General features: G+C 33.1%; 1 protein-coding gene across 6 annotated transcripts in view; it reads right to left on the bottom strand.

Annotated features, from left to right (window-relative positions):
- The window catches only part of Hr4 (nuclear hormone receptor 4), a 170,821-nt gene that overhangs the window by 20,550 nt on the left and 124,136 nt on the right, over positions 1 to 26,135 (bottom strand). For 4 of the 6 annotated variants that reach the window (XM_072887933.1, XM_072887936.1, XM_072887934.1 and 1 more), the window contains one exon: positions 5,450 to 5,554. In XM_072887933.1, the coding sequence (XP_072744034.1) occupies positions 5,450 to 5,549 (100 nt within the window). In that variant the 5' untranslated portion in view covers positions 5,550 to 5,554. Of the gene's footprint in view, positions 1 to 5,449; positions 5,555 to 17,602; positions 18,815 to 26,135 lie in introns of those variants that run through there. The other 2 variants (XM_072887937.1, XM_072887931.1) reach the window with 2 other exon arrangements.

Here is a 26,135-nt window from a genome sequence, read left to right as displayed (position 1 = left end):
AATGCAAAATATTTCGATGTATTAAAATAAAATATATTTTTGCCTTTTTAAATCGAGAAAAAAATTATACATTAGAAGGATACAAACTATAGTTATTTGAATTGTTTTTTTGCTTGTCGCGAAAAGGATATAGACTTATGGTTACTCGTGTAGGTCAAGGAAAGAATGTAATAGACAAGGCCGAGCTATGATTGCAAATATGTAGATATAGCATTTTTCGAGCTATTAATAGTCTATCGTCGTGGACATTAGTCGAGCGAATTATTCATTTGTGAACTCGTAATGTTCCGATACCGCGAATTATCTCGCATAGTTATCAAATCGATGAGCCGGATTTGTATCTTTGTGAATCATTAAAAAAATCTAATGTTCATCATTTTCGTAGAGCAATTATATTTTCGCATTGACGTTTCGTAAAGCAATTACATACTGATGATGCTCTATGGTATCTGTTTATATTGACGATCGGCTGCAATATCAATGCTTTCAGATGAAGCATGAGTGACGTACTAGTGATTCTAATGTACAATGATGGCTAAAAATAACAAAGATTATCTATCGTGAGATGTGATCAGGTTATTAATCCTTTGTATCGATAGCTAAACTTTTCAAAATGTTCGAGAAATTGTTCCTAGTAATGTAATAATGCAATTATAGAGTTACATAACACGTGCCACCACTTTTCCATTCATTTACTTTTTTTAGATTCTTGGGTTTCTTAACTGACTTGGAAAGTCAATCTTCTTCGAATGAAAATTGAGATACTGATAGATTCTTATAAGCGATAAAGGACTATCCGCAAGTAGAGAACAGAGTGTCACAATTAATTAATTAATTCTTCAACAGAAATTGTTTATTTTAAATCTTTAAAAATATTTTATGTTTATTTTCAATATAAAAATATATAATGTTAAAGCTTGCAAAAAGATTTGCAATTTATTATAACACATTTCTTAATATATTTTCCCTTAAAAAATTCAGACATTAAAATTCATGTATTTATTAAAAAATTTAAGCAAATAAATTTGAAGGATTTTAACAGAATTTTTGTTCGAACTCGAGTATAGAAATATATAAAATAAAATTCTTTCTAATTAAAAAGTTTCAGTAAATTATAATAAATTATAGGATTTCTCGCGCGATATATCTTTGTTAAGAAAAAATTAAATTTATCAAAGATCAGGATTTTTATTATCTATTTTATATATGAAGCAGACAAGAAAGAAGTACAAAGAGATATTCTATAAATTATTATAGCATGATATCGCTTACAAGTAAATTTGATACTCGAGATAGTAAATGCAATATTTACCGAAGAGTGACGCGTACAAATTCTTCGCATCCAGACATTTGTAATAATTAAAGGTGGAATAGGGATCGGCTGTGAGTTGCGATCTGAAGTAGTGTTGGAAGCGAAAGTAACTTTGGTATGATGATATCGAAAAGTTATTGTAGGGATGATACGCTGATAAGTAGGGCAGAAAGTTGCTTCTCTGCATCCCGTAGAAAGCTGTTAGATCCATACTTGCAGAATTCCAATCTTGTCGATTCCAATCAAGATTAGTGGCGATGGAAACGTTACTTCCCAAGGGAAACATTACTTAAATAATTTTATAAGTTTCTACTGTAACTAATATAACTAAATTCTATTCGATGTTTATAAAGATATTACAAGAAAATTTTTTAACATTATATTATCTTTTTTCGTTTTTCCCTTGACTGTATTATTTTATTCTTCTTACAACTTGTCTTCAATATCGTAGAAATCGTTGTATTTGTCGTTTATGCATTTATGTAATTCGTAAAAGAAGGATTTACAGTTTCATATTTATTACACTATCACACGAATAAAGTATTTTGTGTAGATCATTTTAAATTCGTGTAAAATGATTTTCTTCTATCACTTTTCACTTCTCAATTAAAGTTGGCACATAAAAATAGAATTTGATTTTTAAATGATATGTTTCTTTTTTTCTCTTCGTCTTTCTCTCTTGTTTATTTAGACTATAATATGAATATTTGGAAAAATATTGTCACTCTTGAAATATCTGAAATCGAAATTATACATTCGATAAATTGACGTCAAAATTATCAAGAGTCTTAATTGAATGATCTTACAAATATAATTACATTGCAATTATCACCGCGTATATTTTTTTATAATTTTAATAAAATACCAGTTTTTTCCATAGAAAATATGAAATTTGATTTTAAAACGTAGATAAAAGCTGCCAGACTAAAATAAAAACTTTACTTCTTTTCGTTCATGATGTCAAAAATTGCACAGATTAAGTGATGTAACGTTGCTTTAATCAGCCATCTCTCCAAATCTGAATATTATCTTTCTACGTCAAGTCTTTTTCACAGATTATATATATCATCTCGTTGTAAAATTATGTCAGTTTGTTTCATCCATTGCGAAAAGATGTTAAATTATATTCTCGTGTTAGTTTCATTGTTATTCCATTACAAGAAGTATATTTCTATCACGAGCGGTTATAGAGTTATGCAATCATAATCATGTGAAAATATAGATTATTCCAGTCGGCCACATGAATGAATTTTAAAGAATATCGATCGAGTATATCGATCGCGTGAATAGCGATAGAGAAATGCATTCCCGTTAAAATGATCATCTTTCAATATCTACTGCTGGTGGCGTCGGCGTCGCTTGGATAATTGCGTCGTATATTCGTTGAACTGTATATGACGTGCACGTGTGGCAGCGGTGGCGGCGGCGGCGGCCACGAAAGATCAATGATTTCGCGAAATCGCGGGTCACGGAATCGGATCATGCCGGAGCACACGTTCCGAGATGCGTGTTGTTGACGCGGTGCACATTTCTCTCGATTCACGTCATCGTCGAAAATCCACATTGAAAAAGCGGTCCAGCCTCTTTTCCTCTTTCTACGCGCATTTTCTCCAGTGTACCTGTCGCCTCGGTTCGACAACACTTATAGATCGTCAGCGCGGACTCTCTCTCTCGATTCGCGGCCAACGCCACTCTCTGACCTTTAAACCGGCCGTAGGTCGAGGGTCATTGGTATCGGTTGTATTTGTGTGAGCGCGTCGAAAAATCGATGCAGCCCGGTGTGCAGTGGCCGCGGCAACACGTCGGCAACGTGACGTGCGCGCGATTTTTACCACAGATGCGAAGACGTCAACATCAGCGACGATGTTCGTCGATCTTTCGTCCGACGCGATTCACCACCGGCGTGGTCGGCGACTCGGTCGCGGTGCCTGTCACTTTCCTCCTCCTCCTTCTCTCAGTTTCAGCCTTTTTCCGTTTGTTCACCCGCGTGTCGGTCCCCGAGAAGGAAGCGTCTGCTTTTTCGCGCGTTTTCCGCGAGCACACGCCAAGCGCGCGACGCACGGCCGCGTGGTTTCGCGAGTTCAGGCGAAACCGAACTAACACCGGTGCATGTCCGGGACGACCGCGTGGGTTGATATTCAACCCTGCACCGCCGGCAGCAACCATCCCGAGCCCCCTTCTCCCTTCTGGTCTCCCTCTCCTCTCTGTGTCTCTCTCTCTCTCTCTCTCTCTCTCTCTGTCTCACTTTATACTTAACTTCCCTGAGCTAGCTAGCTACGATTCCGTCGTCGCACCACCCACGTCTCAACCTCTGCCCTCGCGTCGACTACCCTCCCGTTTCCATTTCCCGTCGATCATTCGCGAAAGCTACCATGAAGACACAATAAGAGGACGAGCATGTAATACTGCCTGCTGCATCGCAACGTAACGTATTGTTGTAATCGAATGAAAGAGTAGGAAGGAAAAATATATATATATATATATATATAGAGAGAGAGAGAGAGAAAGAGAACGAACGAACGAATAACACGCGGGATAAGCGCGCGCGCAATACGGGAAATCGGGAGACTGAATGAAATGAATGGTGAATGGTGGCCGAGATGGATGTGCGACCGAAGGGTTGAGCCATTGGAGATACACTACCGTCCGAGGGAAATTATGTATTGGTAGGAGGCACCGCGATGCAAATACGTCACGATTTATTTTGTATGCAAGTGTCAGGAAAGAAATATACAGTCTATATCCTTTTTGCTATAAATAAAGGTAAGACATCTTTTTACTTTAAAAAAAAATAGAATTGTATTCAAAAAGTCATTAAAAATAAAAAAATTCTTTAATCTAACGATAATTTTAAATGAGTCAAACTTTAAAGTGATTATTTGGAATTATTTACGATGTAATTATTATTAGAATTATTTTTACGACAGTGCTTTTGCATCACGCGAAAATATCATTTTCAGGATATTTTATTCTGATATGATATACGTTATATGTGTGGTGTATGAATGTAATATCGATTCCACGTGCGCAAGTTAGTTTTGGACTCCATATAGTGAAATGTCAATTTCGACTATGACGTAATCGCGTAATATTAATGCGCGGAACATACTGCGATAATGCGAGGAATATAAAAGATCGGATATACGAATAAATACAGTAAATCTTAGCTAATAAATAAAATACATACTGTTGAAAAATTATTTTATAAAAGTTATAATGAATTAATCGATCTTATATGGATTGAATATAAGGTAAATTTTTCTTAGAAAAAATATATCAGTTTATCGCGTTCTTTTTCGAAAATAAAATTAACTATTTAAATATAATTATACAATAATTTAAATAAATCTGATTTAGATAAAAACTAAAAATATACTGAAATGTAAAAAAGAATAGAATAATCGCTTATAAATAGATATTACTAAAAATTAACAGTCTTTTTTTATTTGTATTCGCATATGTATTTATATAATAATAGTGAAATCATGCTTTTTAAAGTGGAGAAGATTAATTGCATAGGTTATAGTTAGAGCGATTTCTCATTCGTTGTGGGTTATAAAAATCATCATTGTTATGTGTGCATTAAACGTCACTTCTCCATTACCGGGTAAATAATCGTTTGAACATCGGTCAGTTTTACAACTTGTTCCGAGTAATCTCAATATGAAAAGATCGGCCAGTGCATCATAATTTGCTCGACAGTGATATACGATTCTTCGTGGCGCGATTACGTCAGCCATTAGAATCGAATCTAGATTCTAGGCATTATGTATATCTCGTCTCTAGACAATCTCGATTTCTATATATTTATCTCCTACGTCTTTGTGTATTTTGCGTTTCTTTTATTTGAGCAGTTGCTATCGAGACACTTTTAAGGGGACGAATACACGGTAGAGCAACTTTAAATAAAATATTAATAATATATTGTTATACACATATTGATATGTGTAATACATAATATATATATATATTGCAAATGTATGAAGCGAATCGCTAAACAAACGAGGCATTCTATGGGGAAAAACTTTTTACACACACACACATCCGACACTTTTCCTAATAAACACGCTATATGTTAATTCTATGTGTATTCGATTCTTTTGCGTACTACGATATATGTCGCCGAGATATTCTTACCGTCGCTACTACATCGGGAGTCGACCTTTCTCCTTTTCAACTTGAGATCTTGAAACAAGCTCATGTTGTCTATCTCACACGGGCTGCTCGGAAGGGTCATAATTCCTGAAAGCAGAAAATGAGAAGAATTAATATCAGCGTTTACTACCAAGTGAAAATTACTCGTACCACTTATTAGTGGTGACTTATTAGTCACATTACTTATTTATAAATAATCTTATCTTTGAAGAGATATTAAAATCAGCATTGAATTTATATTATTTATATTTATAATTTATATTTTCGATAAAAATTATATTTCAAATGTCACGTGTAAAAATTATATCTTTACATTTATTTTTATCAAAATTATATAATTATAAATCTTCATTGATCGTATATATTATATTTTTTATAAATAAAATTATTATTTTTTCGTCCTTATTATTTTTTTTCATTGATACATTTAAGAGAGAAATCTAATTTTATCTTTCGTGTATAAACACATGTATCAAGAATTAAAAAGTTATTCATTTTTAATAATGTTTCTTATTATTATTTAAATATCTTAAATCTCTTAAACAGATCTTAAATACAACTCATTTCTTCTTCACAGATAAACTGTCAATTTAGAAAATTTAATTTTTCTATATTTTATCTTGTAGTTTATCTCGTAAACGCATCAGAAGCATGCGAGTTTCATATATGTAATATAAATATGCCAAGAATATTGCGTCTTAAATTCAGTCAGTTAAAAACTCTGTTGATTCTTCGCTCTGACAAATATACAAGTACACAAAATTGTATTTCGCAAAAATTTCCGTTTTTACCTTTCGCGTTTCTACCGATGCACTTCCTCTCAAAGTCAAGATTCATCTCACGCGCATATAAAAGAGAATAGTTAGCGGTTATTGCAAGGAGATCGGTTCGCGACGTGAAAGTACGTGTGTGCGAATACGGACGATTATGGCGAACGCATAGTTCGCCATTAACCCCGCTTTAGTCGACAATAACGTACAATTGGATCGCCAGTTGTGCGGCGATGCATGTATCGTTTATCGAGAGACGTTTTTGTTTTATCTCCAGATATACAATGTACCGTAGCGCGTCGCGCATCATACATTGTATCGTAATGGAATAATTAAAGAGCGTGTATATGTGTTGATTCCGCTCGCCGACATAACATATCCCCGAGAGATCGGCTTACGAGCTTTTACGAGCGCATTTATCCGCTCTCCTCGGTCTAGCGTTAGACGAGACTAGGTCTATCAGAGACGATAGCAACGGGGTGCAACGGGGGTCATTTTAATAATGCGAAGCCGACGATAATAACAAATCGCGCGCCTTACCGCGGGGACAGACGGCGAACAATTACGCTGTCGCTTCAGTCGGTCGTACGGTCAGAAAGATCGGACGTCTAAGCGGTTTTACGACAGTATGTACCCGACCTAACTGCCGCGGGTCGTTTTAATAAGGGCGATGATGCGCATCAATCGTGTGAATTTTTATGCGCCGCCTCGTCCGTGTCTTCGTTCTGAGAAATATGCGTGTCTCGTTGACGCTCGCGTTGTTGCAACAATATTTGCATCTTGTATGACGCAACATTTATTTTTATTTCTGTCCTTTTGGCTTTTTTTTTTAATTTTTAAAATTTTCATTTATTCTCTTCTTTCTTGTTCCCTCCAATGTCTGCAGACACTTATCTTTAAAAACCGGTACCTCTCATGTATCAGAGAAAGAAATAATTAATTTTAACACGAGGTGTAATTTTGGATAACAATTTTTTTAGGGCTAGTTTTAAATGAAACTCTTTTAAACAACAGTTTAGCAGACTGTAAAATATATTTTTATTTTTAATTTATAATAAAGCTTTTGATCTATGAAAAAAAGCAATTTACTCTTATAGAGAATATTAACATTTAAAGTTATGAATAAATTACATTTACGTTATTTTTTAAAAAATTATTTAATTCGTGTAATACCTAAAATAAAATTCACAGCATACGTTACAAGTACGTTTTTCGTACGGTATTCGTTTCGTGTGATTTATTATCCGTAATAATATGTCTTTACACTAATGCTAGGACGTTTAATCGATGTTCGTACAATGTGACGCCGTGCTATTTTCCAATAAAAACAGTTTTACGATCGTGAGATGTAACGTTTACGCATTACTGTTAGCGCAAGTTGTCTCCGCTTCAACATTCCAAGTTCTAGATTGAAACAGTTTCCGAATTTACTTGGACGAAAGTTGAACGCGATATATCTACTAACAAACTCATTGAAGTAGAAGTAATTTACGTTTAGAAACAAACGCGAACATCTGTTAATTAAGAGTTGACATTAATGGTATTAATCGAGGAATTTTATAAGCGAAAGTTTACGTAAATTATGAATCATATAATCAGAATTTATATACTTGTTTTCAGACTTTAAACATGCAGAAATTTCTCTATAACTTTTTACGTTTATGATACTGCTGTTACTTATAAGTAATAACATACCAGATATGTGTGTATAGGTAAAACAAATTTTTTAATCGCATTTTTTTTTGTAATGCTTATAATATAATGCTATAATATAACAGTATCAGAATATTTATATTACGGAAAAGTTATTTATTATAATAAAGAAGCAAGGATATGATAAAGATGGAAGGAAGAGAAGTTCGTCATCAAAGCAGATATACTCCGCGCGAAACCTTCTGTTTGTTTTCAGCGCGCAAACTTCGTTCAACTAATCCGAGCGACATTAATATTCTGCAACATTGTCTATCTCCATTCGAAAGTTGTTTATTCTAGCGTGCCGTAGGGAACTTCTTGTAGTTACTCCTACGCGCCTTCAGCTAGCGATAGTCTAACTGCAAGAAATACGTAGCTGTACTTATAAGCAAGTTCCATGTTTAATTAATATCGTCCAGCAAATCACCTACTAGCTTGTTGCTACTGTTATTCATAAGTTATTCTTTTGTGCTTAAAAAAGTTCTTACGCTTTTCAAGTGTAATAATTTATGCAATAATTTGATATAGATAATTTTGCAAGTGTCATTAACAAAGTATAATAATTTTTGTGCCTCGAGTACCATAATAATTAATTTGAATAATAACATTTACAGTTATAAAAAAATTTTATAAGTTAAAAATATAAGATAATTAAAAGTTACACAAAATTTTCAAACGTTTCTTTAACATAGAAAGTAAAAATAGATTCCCTGATTAAAATAGAAAAAAAGAAAGTCTAGAATCTGAATGCGGGTGTAAAAAAATACGCAGTTTTATCATAAAAAATCTGAATATAAGGCTGGCGAATCAATACATTCTTGTTTTTTTGACTCTCAATTATTTTATTCCCGCAAATATTTATAAAACATTCAAGTTTATAAATATACTATATAAATGTATTATATATTTGTATTCGTTTGTACGTTTTTACTATACACATTTCTACTCTATCAAATGATTTTAATTAAATACATTTTTTCTTGTAATGCACAAGTACTAGTCTAACAATAAAAAACTAAAAAAAAATAAAGTTACGAAATTGAAAAATATTAAAACACAGTGCCATGAAATAGAGCGATCTTTATTTTAGAAATGAGGATAGGGTCGATAGAGGCTGCGAGATCAATAAAGGAGAGATAAATATGAATTTCACATCTCCCCTTCGCATCAAGAAACGATCAAGCACACAAGTGGTGTGAACGGTGCTTAATCAGCCGCGCGGGCGACTTGTGTGCGTCGGTACGTACGCGCGATACTAGATGGCACGCGCACACGTTGGAGCAAAGCGCATCTCCACTCCACGCTTCTGCGAGACACGCATGTGCACATTCGCGCGCACCTCGCGACGCACGCACACACAGGGGCTCGCTCGGTCGAGTATACGAGTCGTACGACCAGCGAGGGGTCCTTGCTCCCTGCCGTATGTGGGTCAGCAGTCTCACACACGCTGCTATTCTTGCGTAACCAATGCATGCATACGATCGCCGCGGGCGCTCTCGCGCGCGCGCGCGCGCGCGCGCAAGAGAGCCGTCCGTCGCCGCGTCGTGACTGCAAGTATACGTGCATGCACACACCGAGATGGAAAGTGCAACCAATGCACTAACCTACGGCGGCCTCCTCTTGAGAGAGGTCGGTCGGCGTGACACTCGGTTTTTGTGCGCGTGCACTCGTGTGCTTGCTGCGAGTGCCAGAATGCGACTATCGAGCTGAAAGCCACGTGAGCTCGTCTATCTCTAGCGAACTTTTTCGAGTTTCACGCTACAGTAGCACACATCGTGATATTTGCTTCATGTATGCTCTATACATATATCGTGTGATAATAGATATCTACGATCGCTTTCTTGAGTCTGCAGATTCGTAAATTTAGTTATTCTAATGCACTTTGATATGTGTAAAAAAAAGTAGTATCTTTAAAAAATAATTGTATCTATAATTAATCAGTATATTAACATCAACACTACAGAATAAAACTATATACAACTTTTTGAGAGTATCAAAATCTTGATTTTTATATTTTATCGTTGGAAGGAAATATTCAGGAAAATATTCTCGGATTATATTTTAATAAATTAATTAAGTAATGTTAATTAAAAAAATTTTACAGAGAGCAAATGTATTTTACAAGTTAATAATAACGTTTTTTAAAACAATTTTTTTTTAAGAAAGATACATACATTTTCAATAAATTTATATTTACAGATATGTTGAAAAGAATATATGTACATATAATTTTTGAAATATTCGTGATAATTATAAATGGAAAAAAGATATAAAGTTGACTTTTATATCATGTCTTCTCTCTTATGCGAAGTTTATGATTATTAATACCTTTCATGTCGTGCTAGTTCATCCTATATTTATATAGTCTTCAAAAAATTACAACTTTCTATTTCATAAACCGTCGTGTAGCAATAATTCAACTAATTTATTGAAAATGAAATTTTATGATTATAAAGTCACATAATCACGTTAATATACAAAGTAATAATCTTATAAAAGTTATATAATCTTATAAAATTTTCAATAAATTTTGCACGAATGCCAATATAGTGGAGTTTTTTTTAGATTTTATTAAAATAATCAATATGTGAAAAAATTATGTTATATATTTATAAAAACCTTTATCTCAGTCTCATAGTATTATGAATGATATGTTAATTTTTATACAACAATGCAAAGAAAAAATTATTACGATATATGAAATATATAAAAATTTTATTTTAATTATTTAATTATTTGATATTATTTGAGATTTGCGAATCGATCGTTATTATTAATCAATGTTAGGTAACGTAATTCCAAAAAGACACGTGCGGTGTCAAAAATATAAGACTATGTTTTTGAAATAAAAACAGATACTTGATTAAAAAAAAATTTTATGACGATCTAAAAGCATTAAAGATATTGTACTGACTATTTGTGCCAATTTCATTCGTGAAATGGAACATCTCATTTTCTATACCGCATAGATTTTACCGTTATGAGGACTGCGAACGGTGAAAGTGACTCTCCCACGCCATGACATCCTAAGTCTATAACTCTCCTACTTTCGTGCCTGCGCGCGAATTCGCTTTTCCATAGACATAGACGATAGTAGTCTTTTTTTGCCTTTCTCTCTCTCTGTTTTGTCCTTCTATCGCGATTCTCATCGGAGAGTCGCTAATAGTGTCTGTATGGCATTCTGTATAATCGAATTCCTGGTTGCAATAGTCACATATAAGTCTCGGTTCAGGAAGAGAATATTAAAAGAGGATTCATAAAAACGGGAAATTTTACGATTTTCCGGTGAGTCACAGACAAGTAGAAACGTTACTCTTCCGAAAGATATATATTTTATCTCCACAAAGTATCATTAATTTTTTAGTAAGTTTTTAATACATTTTATTGGTTGTTTTTTTTATATTCATTATCATATTACATAATAATATTTTTCATAGGAAAATATTTAAAAATGACTGAAGGAATTAATATTGCACATTTTTGTGAAATATTAAAATATTGATAAATTTTCTGTATTTTACTTTAGATTTTTAATTAAGCTACATGTTATATACTTCATATATATTAATAATTTTTTTCTTTCTTTCTTACCATTTTTATATTGTGTACCGCACCTAAAAATATTCGAGTTACCATAAAAGGTGAAGTCTTGTCAAATGAATATAATCTTATCTATTCTTGTGCACCGTTATGTGGAAAGATAAATTAATACTTATCTAAGCAGACTATATGGATATACGACAATGTCTTGTCTTTTAGCATACTTTAAAATTGCTTATCGGCGGAAGAGTTGTACATCGTGTGCCGTTTTTGAATGAAGTTAAAACGTTAACGCGATAATTTGTACAATGAATATGACCCAGTATGCGATACCAACATTGGCACATATGTTAACATAAGATTAAAACGATACCTAAGATAAAACATGTTTAAGATATAATGTCTGACTTATAATAGACTTGTCAATTTGGACTACATTTCTCTTAATTGATGCAATCATAGCTTTTAAGTGATTAAATGATTTTAACGACAAAATTTATATTCGTAAAATGTATAATTTGCATAATCACCAACTTGTGTGCTAATTAAACAAATATAAATAATTTGAATATAGACAAAAAAGGAAAGAAAGAGAGAATATATGTTAGAAATAAGTAGAAGCTTGAAGCTTTTTTTTTTAACTCTAGTCTTGATATTATTCATTTTTAAAACGATAATATCAAGAAAATGCGTTATAATTTATTTTAGCTAATATTCTCGCAAATACTTTATATAATTTGAAAATTAAAAAAATCTTTTCTTTCGCCACGCTTATAATTGTTTTACATGCTATCGATATATCAACATATCGACGACTTAATTCGCTACTTAAAGGGTCAGATTCCTGATCATTTCGTGCCGTTGTTACAAAGTAGAGCCAGCTGTTCAGTCTGTCAGAATTCAATCTTCGTTCATCTAGCTTTCTTTTTCTTGATGACGAATAAACGAGCGAACAAGGGTTTTGCGCTTCCGCGAACGTGCATCATAAAATAGATGTAACAAAATGTATGACTAATATATAATATAAAATATATAATAATTGTATAATATATAAACATATATATATATATATATATATATATATATATAAACATAAAGAATAATCATTGGGCTGTATCTATTTCTGTATCATGTTATCAGTTGCTCAGTTGCTTCCATTTACTCCGTCCGGTTAGAATGCCATCTTTTCAAGAAAGTTGTTGGTACAAAAATGAATGTGACAATGACGTTTCGCTGACTTCCGCCCCGGAAGAAGAAATTCTAGTTAAACATGACCATGTTAAACGCGCGCGGGAATCGTTCGCCGATTTCTCCTTTACGTTTACGCGACAATGGAACGTCATCTACGAAACAACACAGTACAGATATTGTCTCTTAATTTGTTCTCCGAGAGGGAGAAAGAGCAAGAGAACAACGGCGCGCGGTAGAGACACAGAGATACACCCGGTATATGTCGGTGTGTCGGATGCTCGGGCAAGTAGTGAGAACGGCCAGTGAGAGTCGGCGACTCCGGTACGTTGAACCTCCGTAGTGAAAGTTTCTATTATAACACTGGCCTTACCTTACTTTTCCTACAGCAAACTCTACCGTGTTGTGTCATAAGCGCGACGAGCGAGTGAGCGCTCGTGGTAAAAGATCGAAATCCGTTCCGCTCGTTCACGACGTCGTCGTCGGCGCGTGATTTAACGGAACATCGCTGGAGAATGTTTCCTTCTTTTTTTCGGTAACAAGCGGAAATCGCGCTGCTCGTAACGGATTTCTAACGTTGTCAATCGCGACAGAGCATTTTTTCGTGACAGTAGCAAAAATCTACACATTTCTTCATAATACGTTAAAATCGATAGTAATTGATTATTTACAATTTTATTGTCTTTTTGCTATCGAGTAAAAACAGAGAAAAGAAATTAAATTATCATATAAACTAGTTATTTTTTTATAATATATTATCCTTAACAAAAATGCAATAAAAATTAGATAGTATTATTATATATATATATATATTTACAATCAATATCTCAAATTTTTCTTTAGCATTTAACGAGTAACAGATCAAACTCTACAGAGATCAGTGTCGATCGAGTCGACCGGGGTGCGATATGGTTCGCCGATTCAACATTGCGGAAGTAACAAGATTATCCGCCTCTCTTTTATTCGCTTAGTCACTTTCTGACTTTCTTCGAATTTCGTGCTGCGCTAGCCTTTTTAGCATAAAAAATTTAAAAAGCAATGCGATGATGATCTGCCATGAGACTCGCCGATTTGAACAACGCGCTTTTGTATACTTAATAAAAATTAAAATGTCATCAGGGTCACCAATTCTAAAGCAATATATTAAAAGAAGTGGTTTTTTTGTACATTATATAAAAGTTGAAATTATAAAAAAATATTAAAATTAGAAGTTAATTAATTAACTCAATTCACAATTTAATTTTGATATTAATATCAATTTCAAATAATTTTGATATTAATATTGAATATATAACAAATTTAATATAATAATGTGCATTTTATTTACTAATGAATATAACTGTATCTTTTTCAAACTAATTAACTTATATTAAGAGCTTAAAAATGTAAGTTAATGATGATGAGTGTATTGTTTTTTCCATATAAAGCAAAATTTATTAAATATTTTGAGTATACAGTTTAGAATATTTTTTTACGCGAAGCTTAAATTTATTGTGTTGCTGTTTCTGCAGCACAATTCAATCTATGTTTTGTTATATATGAAAAACGTTATATGTTTCAACAGTATAAAGTGTATACGATACATCATAGCATCACATACATATAAAGGTTTTTTTTCGATTCAACGTATTTGTGTACTTGAATATAAAATTAACATAATAAAATTGCTTAACCAAGTTTTTTCTTTGTTTATTTAACTTAACGCCTATAAAATATCAAGCAAGATGAATTCTTCATCAAGTATGAAAAGAAAGTATTTAAAAAAAAAAACACAAATTTCTCTAGCTTATACAAACTTATGAGAACTTCGAGACGCATTCCTATCAAGGTATGATTTGTTTTCCGACGACGATGGCCGAGCGTATACTCGCGGCATGCGAACAAAGCGCAATTTTGTCGGATTGACGCGATGTACGGATTGCAACACGTTGCAAGGCGCATTTGTCAATGGTGGCAGTTACGACAAAGCAGGAAACGACAACGACAGCGACAAACAGCCTCGTTGGCGTTCGTGAAAAATCGCGGCTTTCTGTCGCGCGCGAAAGTGCACACGAAGTTCGCGATGCCACGCGCGTTACGACACACCGCAGAGTGAAGTCCCCAGGGTCGGATTACTTGCAGAACTTATTGGTTTCAGTAAAATAAAGAAAGATTATTGATAAGTGGAGGAACGAATGTAACATTCTTTAACAATAAAATCGTCGTATCTTTTTTTCGCATGTCTGATCCATTTGGAATCATTTTTTCTTAGAATAAAAATATCGAGGAATTTATGATCTTTGATTAAATTGATGATTGAAAAAGGATTGAAGGTCTTTTGTGACGAATTAAAATTTAAAAGAACATAGATAAGAGAATCCTATTTTTTTGTTAATTTTTATTGTGATATTTTAATGATTAAGATGTAAAACTCGGAAAGATATAGAGTTCCGATAAAGATATTGAAAGTTTTTATAGCAGAGTAAAACATTTTAGTACATTTGTAACCTTTACGCATAAAATAAATACATGATAATGAATACAATAATGATTTTCAGCTAAATTTAATAATTTTTGCAAAAGGCCATAGTCTTGTACAATATCTGATAAAAAAAGAAAGAAAAAATTTTTGTAATCGAAACGACAATTAAATCTCATTTTTATTTTCTTCTCTCTCTCTCTCTCTCTCTCTCTCTCTCTCTCTCTCTCTCTCTCTCTCTCTCTCTCTCTTAGAAATAACAAAAGGGCCATGCAAAAAAAATTTAAGCAATCTTTCTCAGCCAAATCCGCTCCTCGTCGTCGCAGTCTGTCGCAATCTGGAGCAAAACGTCCGCGCGACGTTCCCACCATCAGCCTCAGCGAAATCGTTTGCGCAACATATTGGCGATAGCGATCGCGTGTAATCTATCGGAGAAATCGCGGCGAAGATGGGTACGCTTTGAGGCAGAACGGATTGATTTCCCTTGTTTCCTCCGATTCGGAATATGTCGCGCGCGGATCTCGCGCTGATCGAATAAAATCGTATCGGCGGCCCTCACGGCCGAGCGGGCGCAGGAATTAATATTTATTGGATATCGTTTCTCGGTGTATATACTCTATGCAAGAGAGAAGTGAATCAGTCGCGCGCCGAGATATTGCATTCTGTCCTCCGTTGGGGAATAACCGCGAGATATTTTCGCGACGCGCGCGAGGACACTCTCGATTTAGCGGGGAACGCGAGACGAGTCGCGAACAAATGAGATTTCGTGCCGATGTGGATTCGCGCGATTAGTACGCATCGATATTTCATTGATGCCGCGACGGAGATATCCGGATACGTTTTCGCGTCTCTTTTCGTCGGACGGAAGCAAACGCGGAAGCAACGGCGGCGGCGGCAAGGCTTTTTCGCGCTTTTTGCATCGATACCGTCACCGGCACGGATCGACGCAATTGTGATTTGCAATTAACGAAGCGTGCAATTGTGAAATCGTGTCGCGATGTTATTGACCCGACGGACTGACACCTCGAAAATCAATTCCAGCCCGACAGAACTTGTCTCGTTACTATATAGTCTCGCTGGTTTCTACTTAACAGTTTCGCGCACGGAACAGACAACTTGAGATTGCTAATGCGATTGGTGTCTCAATCATCTATATATAATGAAAAATAAACTCTTTTTGAACACCTAGGAGAGTCACGAAGAATATAATTAATCGATTCAAGCACAAGTCAGAAACAATTGTTCTTTTTTAAATCCGTCATATATATATATATATATATATATATATATATATATATATATATATATATCGTGTACGAGTAAGGAATTAAAAAGACCTTAATTTATTTTATTAAATAAAGTTGGAAACAATATTCTTTTTACACTATCGATTGAAATAAGCACGGTATTGTATATTGTATAATATTATACATGTTCAATAAATCATGATTGCAACTGGCCAGATAATTTTGTAAGAAAAAGTAAATAAAAAAATATAGAATAAATTTTTTTAATTGATTGCGTGGTGTTTTCGAAACAAGCAATTTTGAGTATGAAAATAGAATGGATCTATTTTATTCTCTGTATGCATTTGTTATCGAATAAGACACGTGTTATTAAATCAAATTGTTACTGTGTTTTTAACGTTTATTGATTTTTTGAAGCTGTAACTACATTAATTAATGATTCACATTGTTAGGCTGAGATTAACTACTGATAATTGTTACAAAGGACTTTGTTCCAATTAGCATACATACAAATTTAATGTCCATTCAAATACGTATGTATTACTTTCACATATATATGTTACTTTCATTAAAAATTCTTTTTCACGAAAAATTCATGCAATTAAAAAAAATGTATTCTATATTTTTTACTTGCTTTCTTACGATAAATTATCCTAGGTGTATTATGATTTATTAAATGTGTAAATATTAAGTTGTGTATATTTGATATTTGTGTATTACAAAATTTACATCCGAATATAAAAATACAGTATGGTGAATATAATAATATTTTAACAAATGTCAGATATTCAAAGTTGTGATGACTTTTGTTATATCGATCAAATTCGTTCGGTGATTCAAATTTCATTGTAGAGAAAGTTTTGTTTCAGTGATGTGTTTTGTAATGTTATTTGATATATATGTAACTTTACTGAAAATGTTATACACGCTTCAACGTTCCTATGAAGTACGTTAAATACGTCAATGTGCCATATATAGACTTAGCATATATCATATAAATCATATCTTTTTATAAAAATAAACGTATCAAAATTTCCTTTGAAAAAATTTACTTACGTTTGAATAATTTAAAATACATATTTATAACCTGTGGTATATTAAATATTTCAGTAATTTTAGTTTTAAATTTTTTATTATTTTTATTTCGCGAAACTCGAGCAACGCTTCGGGAAATAGTGTTTTATTCGTTCTTATAACTCAGAATCACGAACATTAAAAGAGCGAAAAAAAATGATCCTACCTTGAAGAACACTCATCTTTGAGCACATAGAAGAGGGCCGACCTTGAAGGACGCTCATCTTCGCGCACATGATATTGTCGCGCAGCGGTGATTCAGAGCAAAGTCGAGCGAACTGTAGGAATTCCCTAGGCAGACGATGTGTGCCTCGTGCCAACTCTCCAATCACGGTCACGCACTAATCTACAATTTACGCGGCATCTCGAATTCCTTGTTCAAGGATTTACACAGGGAAACTCGCCAACAAACTAACCAATCATATTATTCTACGCATATTTGTCGACTTTTTACACATCCCGACATTAATGTGACAGAGTTAACGATCCATCACTAAAAACAAAATGAGACAGCGCACTATGACTTGGATTATTGAAGAACCAATAAAGACGATCACTTTGTAAGACCGTTTACGATTCCGATCACGAAGAATAACGCGCGTTGACTTCCGTGGCCGCTGTAGAGGGGTTTCGCAGACCCGGAAGAGGATGACTCGCGAAGGAGAACGATGTGAACGCGTCGCGTGGCCCAAACTTTTTGGGGCAGCTGGTCGCGAGAGCGTGCGGACCATGCGATCCGCCAAAGTCGTGGATCCGCTGCCGCGGTTCGGTAGTGGTGGCACCGGTGACCTCGATACCAACCGAGGCCCTCCAATCCCAACGCCCAATGCCAAAAAACCGACACGCGTGCGTGCGTGCGTGCGTGCGTGAGTGTATATGTCAGGAACTTTCACTCTCTCGAGCGTTCTCTTTGCGATACGAGAAATCATAATGACCAGCTAGATCCTTCGGGAGATGATCTCGCACAAATTTTTCGCCATTTTCACTAGGATAATGAAAAATGAAGAGAATAAAAATTTTGATCGATGATTAGATGAATTTTATGATCAAAGTTCTTTCCATTATGTGACAGCGATGGCATTAACAGAATAAGCGGGAATAAAAACATCGACTCATGCGCGAGACTTTCTCTTCTTTCGGGATGCGTCTCGATGAATCATGTCGATCGTTTAAGAGGATTTTTAATCGAATGATTTTAATAAAAATTGTACGAAAACAGTAAATACGACAGCGAACATTGTCTTTATATTAAATGATGAATGAAAAGAACGAGGTCTGCGACGACAAATTTATACGTTATTGAAAACATCTGAAAAGAACGAAGGTCAAGGATAGCAAAAGGAGACAAAATTTCCGAAGATAAAGTTATGCTGAGAAACCGGTAATTTATAATCATGACTCTATGCGAAATCATCGATCGATATAGATACTTTTATATATATATATATATTCTTACATCATGTTCATTTAATCTTGATCTTTAAGTATATAGAAAACATGTCCTATAAAATAAAAATAGAATCCGCCCATATTTTTGAAAAATCGAATAATTAAAATTAAAGTCGGTATTTCGAATTGGCAATTGATAGTTTATATTTTTAATTTATTTCAATTGTTCGAATAACATGAATGTTTATTATTTGAATATCTACATTTCATTATATTCAGAATTATACACGAGCCAAATCTTAAACATGAAGAACTAAATTCCAAATATGGGGATAACGAGTTCGCGACCAGTACTTTCGAATCAATTTTTTCGTATTGCGATTTCACTCTCGATGGCGCGACTCTTACGCGATAATCAACCGTGCAATGCGTCCTCATCCTCGCGGAAGATGGTCCATTGCGACTGCGAGACGCAGTGAAAGAGAAGACACGTGTAGCCGGATTGTCGGGTGTTTCACTTTTATCCGATAAGAAAGTAACGAAAGTCTCCGATGAAAGTTTCGGGCTTGCCCTCGGCGAAGGCGGGAGACAAGAGGCAATGGTGGCGACCTAAATGAACGGACAGACGAATATTTCTTTGAAAGTAAAAGTAAAAAAAAAAAAAAAAAAAAAACAGAACCTTGTGTTATCCCGTCATCGCCGACACTGAGAAATCGTTCCTTGCACATAATTAATTTTCATTGTCAGAATTTACATCCTATTCCTAATACATATTATGAGTTATTTGTAAAAATGTAAAACTGATAATATATTAGACGATTAATCAAAAAGTATTCGTATTATGATTTTCAAGACGCGTGTTTTTCTTTAATTTTATGAATATATATAAATATTTATTAAATATATTATCATGAGAATTATTTTAAAAAATATTATTTTACACACATTTCATTTTTCATCTCTCTCCATACGTTTCCTATTTCTCAAACATATTTTTCTTATAATTTTTAAAATTTTTTATTTGTAAAATTATTCGCAACATAATTGCTCTTAATAACTGATATATAACTGATAATAACTAATAAATTGACAAATAGTTATTATCAGTTATATATATATATATATATATATCAATTATTAAGAACAAACCATGTTGCTAACTTTACAAATTACGAAGACTTTTTGTCAATAAATTGACAATATAGTTCAATTTATAATTATTATGACATCGAAGATTTATATATAATTGTAGAGAGCACAATAAATTTTTTTTTTCTCTTTTTCTCTTCTTCGCGCTGCATCCACTATGCAGATACCGGTTTTTGGCGAAACGATACCATCATACAGGAAGATCGAACTCGGTGAAAACTGTGTCCTTCGAAGAACAGGGTTACATTACGTCACACGCACGCGAGTCTTTATTGCTGTGCAATTCGTGTGAACATGCCGACTCCGATATCATAAGAGGGACCAACAAAATTCTCTCTCTCTATATATATATATATATATATATATATATATATATATATGTGTGTGTGTTTATACATATTAATTGATCAGATAACAACCATATTTTTTATTTGGGTTAAAGAAAAATTCAAACCTAAGAAATTAAAATATATTTTATTCTATACGAAAAAGTGGCTCATTTTAATTTTTTATAAAACAAGGAAAATTAGTGATTAATCAGAAAAAATTTGTGCGTAAAAAAATTTAAATCGATTAATTTCATTTTGACATCAAATATTTTTCCATTATTATTAATAAAAATGCATTAAAATTGAAAATTTTGTTGATGATCTAAAATCTAAAGTACAATTAGTTTACGAGACAGCGACACAAAATCATACTTAGGCATCATTTCAATGGGTATCGTACATGTCTTGTATACGCTACCTGTTACATAAATATGAAAAACTAATAATTATTCGAGGAGATAATTATTTTTCAAGGACTTTCGCCGAAACCTGTTTTCAGTATTATGAAACTTTAACGCGTAAATGTGCAGAATCTGTTAAATATTTTTCGATTATCTATTGTTACAATATTTAAAAAATGAGTCTTTAAAAAATTATTCTCCTAAGACAAAATTGATCAATCACATCTCATTTTATTTTCAGGTGACCTCGGGCTTTATACATTATAGTTCAATATAGGTTAGATTTTATTCTTCGCCTCATTTTTATTCTAATTTTTGTTAGAATATTTTCTGAACGCATATATATGACACTATATCTTAATTTGTCCTTAGACTGTCTTGTTACAAGTATAACAAGATCTACTTTTTACTGTGCTAATTAGAAATTTTATTCATTATTTGTCATATCTTTTATTTCTTTCAAATCTATAGAGAAAGGAAGAAAGAGAACGTTTTGATATTAAATTTATTCTTTTATTATAGAATATTAAAGAAAAAAATTGCAACATTTACATAATCTTAAAAATGAAGAATGTACTTGCATGATTTTACATATTTATTCCGCATCTATCAAATATGTACCAAAGAGGACATTTGATTGATATTAAAAATTATAATCATATCTTTGTTTAACTGTTTTTTTTTTCATTGTCACTAAACATACGAGTCATATTATTGTGTGTGCATATCGGTCAAGTCATCAAAGTTATAATGTCGATCCGAGTATTAAAATTTATGGGGGGAATAAATGCGTATAAAAGGAAAAATTGAATGCAAAATTTCGAGATTTCGCGAAACAGTTGTCACTGCTGACATCGACAATACAACGAGAAATCGATTTTCCGTCGACAGGCGGAAACTCGTGGACGGGATTTTCCGAGAATTTTCCTAAGCGTCCTAGAAGGATGGAGCTGTATTCGTGGCAGTGTGGGCAGTACTTGCAGTCGTTCGTACCAGCACGCTGTGAGCGGTCGGCCATGGCATACTTAGTAATGTCAATCACACCGGCAGGCATGCACCGTATGCCGACGTACATGTGCACGCACACACGCGTATACAGAACGTTCCGCGGCACTTCATCCGCAAATTCTTTGACTAATTTGTATAAGGAATGGCTTGATCCTTTTTAGTACACATTTGATAGATGCGGAATAAGTATATAAAATCATACTTGTATTACGTTCTTCATTTTTAAGATTATGTAAATGTCTCAATAATTAAGCTTTGAATCGAAATTCTATTAAAATAATCAGGAAAAACTGAATTTTTCTATTTGTCCGAATCCTTAAAGTTTAATTCCTAAGATTCGATTCAATGATTTATAATTAATTAAGAAATTATTGACATTTCGATATTAAATACATATCGATTGTAAATAAATTAAAAAATCAAACAAGTCATAGTAAATGAAGCTGCATCGTTGAATCCCCGCAGCTTTTTAGCCTTTGACTCTCGCAATTTCCTCGATCATCGATATATCTCGAACAGCAGTTGCGTCAGTGTAGCTCTGAACTTGAGTCCTCTTACGACGACGTTTGCGGTTCGCGCGCGAGAAATTGAAAGGCGTTTCACGGTATCGACCATGGTCGATAAATGCCGCCGGCTACTAAGTCTCTGAAAAATCGCCGATTATTATCTCCTTCGCGCTTTCTGAGAATGTTCTCGATCGCAATCTATAATACAATAAAAACTTGAGTTGTATCGCATCGTGTGAATATGCGTGTGAACATATCGATTTTTGATAAAATAGAATTTTGGATGGAATTACTTGTTGAGCACTACGTGTTAGAAATATTATGATTATCGCGGTAGAAAAAAAGAAGTAGACTAAACTACAATAAAAATTTTGTTCTGTGAAAAATAATTATTACATTTAGAATGCAAATTAGTAACATAAAAAAATTTTAGATGAAAAAAAAAGAATTTTACTATCTACATTTACTTTATACATGTCTATCAAACAGACAAAAATGTTCTCACATCAAAATGATCTCTGTATATAAATAGTACTCTAATTTCATATCACATTGCGAGTAAAATTTGTTACGTAAAATGCAGCAATTCGTTCAATATTTAATAATTACATTGTTACAGGAAACCCTTAATAAGTTTCGATAATACTTTTGAGCGCGTAAAATTCACTCAAACACATGCATATTCTATAGCTTGAATATAAATTATAGTGCCTGCGTAACGCAAATAGGTGTGCGAATACAGCCCCTGGCTTTCAGAAGAGCGCAACTGATATATCGGACCTCGTTGACATTCGACGGCACGATTGCCAGAAGAACAGTGTGTCAACAAAGCGGCCAGCCTCGAAAAACAACCGTCGATAGGCTAACGTGTGGACAGGAGGCTGCAATCTTCGTTTTCGCGGACAAAACTCGAGCCAATAATGTTTTCCGCATTATTTCACTAATGGCGCGCTATTTTTACATCGTCTTGTTAGGTGAAGCAAACTGCGGTTGTGATATATCGATCCCGCAAAGAAAAATTCGTTTGCTTAGTCTCTTAGACACGTTCGCCAGAACGTTGCCTAAACAGCTAATATTATATTCTTGAACAAAAATACAAATACATACGCTACAGTTTCATAACACTTATTGCCTAATATAAAGTAATATTTTATTCTAATGTATTGTGTTAAAGATTAATACTTTTGTTATTAAATAATTCGTTAATATTATATATATATTCGAAAAATATATAGTAGCGCAACAAGTCTTGTTGCGTGTATCAGTGATATTAATCGCGTCTTGTGCACATCTTGGCTCAAAATTTATACGCACAGTCCATGACTCATATAATCTAAATGAATCCACGTTTATTCTATAAACACCGCATGCAGATTGCGATTTTGTACATTGTTGCACAATGTCTATGCTGCATGCGCAGAGTCCTTTAAATTTGTCATTTCTCTTGTTAAAAAAAAATAGTTCTGTCTTTAAATAAGAAAAAAAATAATGAAAAAGTGAAAAGTGAAAAATAATAAAAAAATTATATAATAAAGCTTTATAAGGACATTTCTGAATAATTTTGATTATTTTTGATATTTTTATATTTTAGAATATTTTTGATATTATGATATTTTGACATTTTAGAATATATTTTATATTATAGAATATATTTTTATATTATAGAATATTTTTAACATTTTAGGAATTAATAAGACAATTTAAAGATTTGTTTATTTATTCATTTTTCAGACGTAATTTTCATAGTTTTTCTCGACTGAGCATGATTGCTGTTAATATCACTGGGATGATGATTTCTCGCGAGAGCACTTTGAAACTGTAAGGTTACAGTATGTCCATGAGAATTGACCTTAAAGAAGAGTCGACATTGCAAATTACATTGAACATTTGCCATATATTATCTGCAATGAACAATTCTTAAAATAGAAACTGTCTTCGATTATGATATCGATCAAATCGATGTTTTTTTTCCAGAATGTTGTGGTTAATAATAATAATAATAAATTTATTCTAATTGTAAGTTAACATATATAAGAAATCTCTCTCTCTCTCTCTCTCTCTCTCTCTCTCTCTCTCTCTCTCTCTTTTACGTTGTTGAATCCCTTAACATAGCATTGTCAGTCACTGTAATATCTTACTCGATCCTTATATGGTTATGTAAAATAATACTGAGAAAACGCAATTGAATGTATTGAGTTCAAACTCTTCATACTTTCTTTAAACATACATTGGAGGGGATCATCAGAGCGAATACTTTTAGAATTTTCACGTAACTGAAAATTAAGAAATTTTTATAAATAAATTTTAATGCTATAAATAAATGACAAAATTGTATTTCTCGCTTTATTTAAAATATCAACATATTTTAATAAAATTTTAAATGCCAAATTGTGACTAAAGATGATGTTTAGCTAAATTTAGTCGAAGGAAATTTTAAATCGATATTTAAAAAAAATACACAAGAAAAAATGTGGAAGATCTTTAGAATATTTTGTATACGAGTTAAGCAATATCAATTAACAAAATCAATTGAGATAAAATTAAAAATTTGCGTCTAAGCCATAAATAACTGTATCCCATCAGTTAATCAATTTTGCAAGTTTATTTTTCCTTTAATTCTTGCTCAAAAGAGACCAATGATCGTAAGGAAAGTTAACGTTGACCGTATTGGGTAATGATTTCACTTTAAATACCGTCTGAATAATAAATTCTCACAATATCCGATAACGGGTCAGGCGGTTGCTCTTGAAAAACTCTTGTGAGCCGCTCTTTATGTAGCTGGTCATAGCGCGTTCGACGATAATGCGATTATCGTGTGATGCATTTCTCGTGAGTCACTAAATCTTTTCGATTCGCAGCGAGTCACGAACCAGCAGTGTCATGCACCTTACAAAAGTGCGTTTTTCTCTTTCTCTCTCTCTCTCTCTCTTATTCACTCTTTCTTTTTTTGTGACGAATATGTGTTCGCATTCGGATACCGGTACTCCTCGTTGCACGTGTCAGGGTCAAATGATGTCATTGGGACATAAGAATTTTTGTGATGGCATTTGTTGTAATTCATGATCTTGTCGATCGTTTACGATTCTACTGGTTTAAAAAAAAGAATGTCGTTAAAAGATTGAACGAATCATCTTTCTACGTTCATGTTTTATTAATAGCCGAAACATAGAAGACTTAACCCTTGTAAATTGTTTTATTCTTTCTGATTACTTATGGGTCAAAATGTCACAGTTTTAACTGTTTCAAATTATTTGAAAAATCTACAAAAATTTATATGTCATCTGTAGGAAATGATCATGTGTAAAAATTGAAAAATAAACTTTAAACATTTTTTTTTTGATTGAAACCTTCGAAACATTCTGTTTTCAAAATATCAATAGAGTTAAAATGACCTATATATAACTTTTAAGGGTTAAATGAAATACAAGATAAAGTTTTCTTCCAAAAATTGCATAAATTCGATTAATTTGCATTTTTGTAAATAACAATATAAAGAACTGCACATATATCTTTTTGCAAAAAAAACTCGCAAAATCTTAGTTACAATTGTTTTAAGCATTTTCGCTGCTTTATTTTTTGCATTATTTTCAAGAGTAAGAATTCATATCAGTTTTTGACAGTTTCAATCTTAAATTGCTGACTAAACTTGCTGGCAATACATTTCTAAATATAAATCGGAAACGTTGTTTGAAATTAATTGTTGAAAAATATATAATTTAGATAAAAATTTGACAGAAAAAGTAATTGTTTTACATATTGTTGTGCTTTATAGTAAAACTATTTCTTATGTGTGTTTTCTGCTTATTGTTAAAATTATTTTTGTGCCATTTTCTTGATATTATAGTGTATTCTTGACATATCAATATACTCGATGTATCAATGACAAACACTGTCAGTTATATCGTGATATTTTTGCA

The sequence above is a fragment of the Anoplolepis gracilipes genome, chromosome 3 (genome assembly GCF_047496725.1).
Source record: "Anoplolepis gracilipes chromosome 3, ASM4749672v1, whole genome shotgun sequence".
Taxonomy (NCBI): domain Eukaryota; kingdom Metazoa; phylum Arthropoda; class Insecta; order Hymenoptera; family Formicidae; genus Anoplolepis; species Anoplolepis gracilipes.
The sequence above is the reverse complement of the archived record's forward strand: the minus strand, read 5'-3'. Positions and strand labels throughout refer to the sequence as shown.